General features: G+C 41.9%; 1 protein-coding gene across 1 annotated transcript; it reads left to right on the top strand.

Moving 5' to 3' along the window:
- Positions 1-2408: 2408 nt before the first annotated feature.
- LOC147304453 (uncharacterized) lies at positions 2409-3894 on the top strand. The gene is made up of 3 exons (XM_086279515.1): positions 2409-2569; positions 2649-3069; positions 3631-3894. Exons 2-3 carry the CDS (start codon positions 2896-2898, stop codon positions 3892-3894), a joined length of 438 nt encoding a protein of 145 aa, XP_086135641.1. The 5' UTR covers positions 2409-2569; positions 2649-2895.
- Positions 3895-8524: the final 4630 nt, after the last annotated feature.

The raw sequence follows: 8524 nt of genomic DNA, 5'->3' as shown, positions 1-8524 counted from the left end.
AATAATAAAACACAGCTACAAGTTAGGGGCTCCTTGAAGCCAGTCTCAGATATAGAGATACCGTAAAAGTCAATTTATTTCTCTGCATGTAGGGAGGATTTTTTTCAGAGAACTGGTTCTCAGTAGTTCAGTTCTTTGGATTGTGCCTATCGGTTACTATCGCACTTGTACAATTAACAGATTTCAGTTGTGTGCCAGAGGAGGAAAATAGTGGTGCATTCTACAGCAGGGATACGGACAATGTTTTGTTTTTTCACCTTTTAACAAAGGGGGGAAATCCCTCCAACATGTACAAACATTTGAACACACAGCATGCAATTAATTTGCATGTTAGTAATGTCTTTGATACGCTGCTTAGTGATGGTGGAGCCAATGAAAACCCAATAAGAATCGATAAGAGAATCAATAAGGAATTAAATTGCTAAGTGATACTGATATGGGAAAACAGCCCTTACTTGTCGAAGCATGGACTCCGCTAGACCCCTGAAAGAGTGCTGTAGTACCTGACAAAAAGATGTTAGTAATATGATTTTTTTGATTTGATTTTGATTTTATTGATTAGCATTCAAATATCTCAGTGAATACAGAACAAAGATCTACCACAAAGCAAGAAAGCACGAGACAAGGCTAATCAAAAGGTATTGGCTGAAGCATTTGCTTATTACGCCAACCCTTTTAACAAAAGATCTTTTTGCATGCAGCTCCTGTACACAGGGCTCGAAGCAAATAATAAAACAAAGCAAAAACAAAACAAAACAAACAAACAAACAAACAAACAAACAAGAAAAAAAAACTTTCCGCCTTAGATAAGTAACTACATCAAAGCAAAAGAATCAAGAGTTTTTTTGGGTTTTTTTTTTTTTTTTTTTTGCTCTTTTCATTCTTGATATATATATTTTTCTAATACTCTATTTTTAAACATATTTTTAAACAAGGAAAATGAACTACACCTTTTAAAATCACTGTCATAACTATTCCACAGGTTAACTCCTCCAACAGAAACACATCTCTGTTTTATATTTGTCCTCATCTTGTTTTTTTTTAAAGAAATCTGTTCCCCTTAAGTCATATTGACTCTCTCTGACTTTAAACAGCTTCTGAGTACTGCGGCAAAGCAAGTTATTTTGTGCTTTATACATTATCTGTGCCATTTTATGTTCATCTAAATCATAAAATTTCAGGGTATTCAGATTAATAAACAAAATGTTAGTTGGTTCTATATAGTTTGATTGGTTTATAATTCTTATAGCTCTTTTTTGTAACTTTTTTAAATTTTTAAATTTTTTAATTTTTTTTTAGTCACTTCCACGTTGGCTTCACTGTCCACTGTTAAAAGGAGCTACTAGAAGATGTTTTCACCAGAGCATGGTTCATAATCAGCTGTTTGCATAAGCAACCTTAGTACAGGAGCACGGTGTGACTCTGCTGCCCCGCTGACATTTTGTCTAGACCAGGGGTGGGCTCCTCAACATGTCCTGAAGTTCTCCAGAGGCCTGGTAACGAACGACTCATTTGATTCAGGTGTGTTGACCCAAGGTGAGATTTAAAACCTGCAGGACACCAGCCCCCGAAGCCTGGAGTTGCCCACTCCGGGTCTAGACCCACGGAGAGCTGAGGTTTTGGCTTTTACTTTAATACACCGGTCTTTTTTGTAACTTGAAAATAGGAAGAGTGTTCGTTTTATATGCATTACCCCATATCTCCAGACAGTAAGTCATATATGGAAGCAACAGAGTACAATAAAGTGTGTATAACGATTTTTTATTCAGGACATGCTTTGTTTTATAGAGAATAGCAATGGTTTTTGACATTTTTGTTTTCACATGGTTTATATGAGACTTCCAACTCAGCTTATCATCAATTATCACTCCAAGAAATTTATTTTCGTACACTCTTTCAATTTCAATTCCATTAATCCTGATTTTAGATACATTTTTCATTTGTCTAGTGCCAAAAATAATCTATTTTGTTTTCTTTATATTTAACGATAACTTATTTACATCAAACCAGTTTTTTTCCGCTGTAGTCAGAAGCTGTTCTGGGTTTTTACCTGAGCAATACAGAGTGGTGTCATCAGCAAACAATACACATTTTAACAGTTTGGAAACACTACATATGTCATTTATATATAATATGAATAATTTAGGGCCCAGCACAGAGCCCTGAGGAACACCACAAGTTACCTTCAGCTGATTAAATTTTACATTATTGATTTCAACATATTGATATCTGTCATCCAGGTAACTTTTCATCCACTTGTATGCTAACCCTCTTATGCCATATCTCTCTAGTTTATTCATTAATATAGAATGATCAATTGTATCAAACGCCTTTTTTAAGTCTATAAAAACACCAACTGTCATGACCCTGTGCCTTCTCGGCTGACTCTGTATGGCTACAAGTGTTTTTGTTGTGCTGCATCTCTCTCTCTCCCCTCCCGCGCACTGCGCTCTACCGGGGCGGAGTCGTGACGGCTCCAGCCCCTGGCTCGGACACCTGCAAGCAATCATCTCACCCACTTAAGGCGGCTGCTGAGAGTGCTTCCTCGCTGGATTATTGTGTAACACTCGTCAGTGTCATCACCTATCTGAGCCGTTTTACGAGTTTCTGTCGTGCCACTACTTACCTGCCTTTCCTCTCTGTGCCAGAATTCTCGCCAGCCTGAGGACCGCCGTTGGTGAGCTAAAGCCGGAGTCCGAGCTACCTGAGCTTCAGTGGATTTTGTACCTAGCCCTCTTCTTCCCGTGCCTGTGTTCCCCGGAGACCCTCTTCCTGTGCCCCCCTCACCCGTATATATTCGCACCTGGTGTCTGTGTGTGTAAATAAATCACGAACTTAAGTGACGGTCTGCCTCCGAGTCCCTCCTGAGCCTGACAGAATAATCCAGCCACCGCTATGGACTCAGCAGGCCCAGCCTCGGCAGCGACAGCCCCCATGTCTCTGGAGGAGCTTCTGCACCGACATGAACAAATGCTGGTGAAGCTCAGCGGAGACGTGGCGTCTCTAACGCAGGCCTTCGCCCAACGGATTCCGCTGGCCGAGGACCAGCCTCCCGCGGCCCCTCCCCAGGTAACGCACGCTCCTGCCGTCACTACAACAGCCACAGCTACCCAGGCTGCTAGCGCGGTAGCTTCAGTAGCCTCCGCGGTTTCGCTGGATAAGCTTTTGCCTTCACCTGAGGCTTTTTCTGGGGAGATGGGAAAGTGTGCGGGATTTTTGTTGCAGTGTTCTATGCACTTTCAATTACTGCCCCATGTGTTTGTTTCTGACGGGGTTAAGATCGCTTACGTCACCCAGCTACTACGTGATCGAGCCCTGGCCTGGGCCCAGGCCCAGCTGCAGGCTTGCCCCGGAATGTCTTATGACGACTTCCTGTCGCGCTTCAAGTCGGTGTTTGATAAAGGCTCTAGTACGGAGGCAGCTGGCTATCGTTTGATTAATCTGAAGCAAGGTAGGCGAAGCATGGCTGACTTTTCTGTTGATTTCTGGACCCTAGCTGCACAGACCAAATGGGGACCTGAGGCTCTGAAGACCACTCTGTTAAATAATATCTGCGAAGAGCTCAAGGATGAGATAATGATGCGGGAGCTTCCTGCCTCTCTGAATGCATTAATGTCCCTGTGTATTCAGGTGGATGATCGCCTGCGGGCGCGCCAGAGCTCACGAAGGCGGCAGTTTCGCGAGCCTCTGGCTTCTCGGGAGCCCCAACCCGACGCACGGGAGGCTGGAGCGTTTGGAACAGAGGAGGAGGTACCCATGCAGCTGGGACGTTCTCGACTCACTCCTGCGGAGCGACAACGCCGGTTTTCCGCGGGTGAGTGTTTGTATTGCGGTCGCAAGGGGCATTACATCTCTGCCTGCTCGGCGCTGGCAAAAGGGGGCGCCCGCCAGTAATTGAGAGGGTACTGGTGGGCGACCTGTCCAGCAACAAGCCTCTTCCCCGTCTCTTGCTGCCTGCAAAACTCACCCTCCGGTCGTTGTCCCATTCCCTCTCTGTGTTAATTGACTCTGGTGCAGAACAGAATTTCATTGATGCGTCGCTAGTCTCCAAGCTCAACATTGGCACACAGCCACTGCCTCATCCTCTCCGCGTGTCTGCCCTGTCCGGTCACCGGTTGCCTGACATAACACACGTCACCCTACCCGTCACACTCACTCTCTCCGGTAACCACGTTGAGAACGTTTGTTTCTGTGTGTTTAAGGCTCCAGTAACCCCGCTTGTACTAGGTTATCCATGGCTTTGTTGAAATCTCCCAATTCTTTGAATCTTTGGGCTGAAGGAAGGACAATACTCGGTGTATTTATGCTCAATCAACAATCATTTATTTCCATACAATTCAACACTTAAGAGCATAAGGACCATCATGATGGGGAGAGCTGCCTGAAGAGGGTCACAGCAAGTCTCAAAATGGTGACGGGTTGCTCAGCTTTTTATAGTCTCTAGTGGCCCCCATCTAGTCGTAAAAGCCAAAACATCACATTCTTTCTCTGTTACAGCGCCTAAGTTATGACCTCGACAGTTGTTTCTCTGCTTTCTGTAAGGTGGGGGTGTGGAATGTGGTCTGTCTATCTCCCCTGTCTTAGACACAGAGTCTCCTGCTTACAAGCTTCTCTTCATGATTCAACAATTAAGCATGTAACACATTCACAGCAGATCAAGGATACAGAGTGATGCACACTTATCTAATAAACTAATAAGTGAATATGTTCTGTTAACTCAAAAGTATAATAAGAACTAAACTACATACAGCTCACACACTCTATATTAAAGGGTATAATATGATCTACAGCAGTATCATACTTCAACTACTTTGATTACATATATAAGGTAACATATAATAACAGAATAATCTAATAATTCCCCCTTTTGATCTCTTAAAAGAGATCACTTATAACATGCACTCCAGGGTCGCAAGGTCCAGTTCTTCTTGGTCCTGAGGCCCTCTGTCCCCCTTTAACGGGTGGACCATATGTGGGTTGACCTCTGTGTTCACGCAGTTCAGATGCAAGCAAAGTTAGATTTACAACCATAACAGCAGTTACAGATGACACTCCCATCACTCCCCCATTCTCCCACAGCTTTATTTTGGTGGTCCAGTTTTCCACACCCTTTTTAATGCCCCCTTATACCTTTCAAACGTACTTAGACTAGAACCTCTGTCTAAGGAGCTTTTAACCTTTATTTTTATTGCTGCAGCTACCAGTGTCTTCCAGTTGGGTGATTCTCAGCTTCTTTCTTCGACCTCCGGGGTTCGACCACCCTTTAGTCATTGCACAGTTCTGGGGATTATTCTGCCCCGATTTCAAACAAGGATCTGTGTGTTTTGGGATCACCGCCGTGTCCCCCTTTTTGCCAAGAGCCTCTCGAACCTCGTTGGTCTGGTGTTCCTGGTTTTCGCCAACCCTTTCATGGTTATTGCTGTGTTTGTGGGATCCATGTTCTCCAGGAGCCCAAACGCCATGACACTTGACCCCAGTTGCTGTCTCGGCAGTCCCTACATCTGTCTCTCCTGTGAAGGGTCCTCACATCTCCGTGTCCCCGTCTGGTGTCTGTTCCTTTCTCTGCAAGAGACAGAAAACCAAAACACCTCTCTCCCTAGCCTTGATAATCTAATATTGTTATCCATTGTTGTTCTAATGATTCAAATTTGGTTTAAAATATTATGTTCAGGACCTATTCTAATCATAATCTATGTGTGTGTAAAAGAAATCAAAAATTAGTGAACACTTTCTAAGTCTAACACATTATAAGCTTAAGTTTTACCATAGCTAAATTATTAAACACAGAAATAACGTCATAAAATGTTCATAAAACCATTGTTTGATGTTCGGACTCAACTCCCCCTTTTTGACACACTCCCATGTGTCAATTCATTGGAGCTAGACAATTAAAAGAGAAGGTTAGTGACATCATATCTCAGAAAGTATCAGAAATTCTTCTCTCGAGTACCGTTGCTCCAGCCTTGTCATCCCAGAGGATCCTCAATCCCGGAAATTTCCCTTCTCCTCCTGTAATAAAGTCTGTCATCCTTCCATGCCCTGGTAACTGGTCCATCCAGAGCTGTAACATTTTGAAATGTACATACAACAAGCCAAACCACACCTTGGTCACACCAACCCTTTTCTGCCCTGAAGATGTCCAACGCCATCTTAGTCTGGACCAGGGTTGTAATAGTTTTGCAATTTTCATTAGTTTTTATTTTTATTTAGCTTCGACTTCAGATTTTCAATTTTATATCAGTTTTAATCAGTTTTTACCAATTGTTTGCTAGTTTAGTTTTGATTAGTTTCAGTTATAGTTTTAGTTGTGTCTGCAATAATTAAGTGTAGCAAAATCCCAGTCCCATCATATCAGTCATGCTCTTGTGCTTATCCTTGGGTATTGTGACTATTAACTCTTGCAGCACTGGGTGCTCCTAATTTTGGTTCAAGTGAATTTATAAACTTTGTGAAGGGAATTGACTCCTCTGCACACTGGAATAAACATAATCAACATGATCCACATTTTACTGCGTGTTCTTTCACCATCTTATTGATTCAAATGCTCCATCCTTATGTGGTTTGCGACATTATGTTTATCCACTTTGTCTCTAAATGTTTGAAGAATTTTCAAGTTTGGGGTCAAATTTTAAGAATTTGACCATAAGTGAAAGTTATGGTGTCATCACCCCCTTCGGGGCTTACCTTTCCCAGTTTTGATGACATTCCTCCCTATTCTTTGCAAATACCCCCTGTTGGTGGCGAGAAACTGTTGGTGTGGTCAAGTGGGTGCTATAGAAACAAAAGCTCAGGACAGAACAGTTATCAGTCATGTACTTCCTACAAATTTTACATATATTGAATTTCATATTGATCCTCTGAGTGTAATGGTACATTTTAATTTGAATTTATCAAAACTAAACGCAATAGGTTTTCTTTCTTTACTTTGCTCTTGTTCTTTTTCAGTACCACATCCTATCAAATGTCCCTGTCGGTTATATTCTACTTTTAATAACTTACTATTTCAAGCGAGAACCTAAATCACGTGGCCCAATGTTTGTTATTACATATCTCTATTCTGAATGTGGCAAGTCATTCATAGGTATTGTTAAAGTTTTGGCGATTTTCCTCTATAAAATTTAATTAACTTTTTACAGTGGCCTGCTATGGTTAATAATAACATATTCCAGTCATGAGTGATATCAAACGTTTTTCTCCACTGTAGCATTTGGCATTCCCAATAATATACCATGATACCTTAATCAAAACACAGCTAATATAGCACAGTTTTCTTAATGCAAACAACAGTAACTCAGCATTACCAACCCAAGAGTTAAGTCTGCAGTTCCACACTCTCATGTGAAGCCACAGTCTCCTCCTCCAGTCTCTCTTATCCTCCTGCTCCTGAAAAAACAAAACAAAGCGAAGCATCCACCCTTCTCTTGCCGGCTGGGTGAATTGTTTATTGGCATTTACTAGTCCTAAAGTGGGTGCAGTCATTGTCTCAGTATCAAGTCAGTCAAAACTTTTAGTCGTCAGTCCATCACAGTCCATTCACATGCATACCTCCACACACATTCATACCAGATGTTGCTGATAATGGAGTCTCCCGCGCAACCTATTCGAGCATCCATCACCAGCAAGATGACGTCATCATTTTAAAAGGAAAACAATTCTTTGTTCTTTTATTCTGGATTGACCCGCTGCAATCCTTTTTAGACTAAGGACTTCTCATGTGATCAGTGTCCCATATAAGTGAATTTCTCCCAAGCCAATTACAATCATGGAGAAGCACACTTTGCAACTGTTTTTGTAAGAATATTTCATAGCGCTTTAAATTTCAATCTTTCAGGCCTGGTTTAAAGAGCTGATTGTTAAATCATGAACTCACAAAATATCAACATATCACCACCGGTGGATCACACCTCTCTGATTTTCTTATCTCAGTGCACTGTAACAAAAACGAAAACAGACATAACCAACAAAATACTACTAAAATAACACAAACTAGGGCCCGTTGCAGACATGTCCAAGCATAAAACTATCCCTCTCTCGCTTACGAGAAAGAACACAAGCCAAAGCTCACTGATAAAATCAAGCTAGCGCTAAGCAAAACCAAACAATCAACCAGAAATTCACAGGAACGTTTTGCTTCCTGCCGGGACAATATTGTGTGGGAATGAGAAGCTCAGGTGCCGTAACACCTTTTGTTCCTCCTTGAATTAAATCTCAATCACAGAAAATGCCGTACTCCAACCTAACCTTACACTATTAATTCATCAATTTTCACTCTGTGCCACTGTTCCTCATCAGGGCTGTGTGAAGCACAGCAAAGAATTCAGTCAAGGCCTTGAGCCATAAACAGACATCACGCACAGACATTGTTTTCATAACCAAACCTGTTTTAGACCTTATTCCTAAAATCTACATAAATGCCCTCTGAGTGACATATAACACATTCTAAGTAATCAATGGCTCCTCATAAAAATTATGCATTGGGATGTTTGTGAGCAGCATTTTGCATATCAGCATAAGCAAAGCATTC

Source organism: Aulonocara sp. 'chitande type north' Nkhata Bay, linkage group LG22, assembly GCF_057382095.1.
Source record: "Aulonocara sp. 'chitande type north' Nkhata Bay isolate Kocher_YH1m ecotype deep benthic linkage group LG22, A_spYH_male_GT1.1, whole genome shotgun sequence".
NCBI lineage: Eukaryota > Metazoa > Chordata > Actinopteri > Cichliformes > Cichlidae > Aulonocara > Aulonocara sp. 'chitande type north' Nkhata Bay.
The sequence above is the reverse complement of the archived record's forward strand: the minus strand, read 5'-3'. Positions and strand labels throughout refer to the sequence as shown.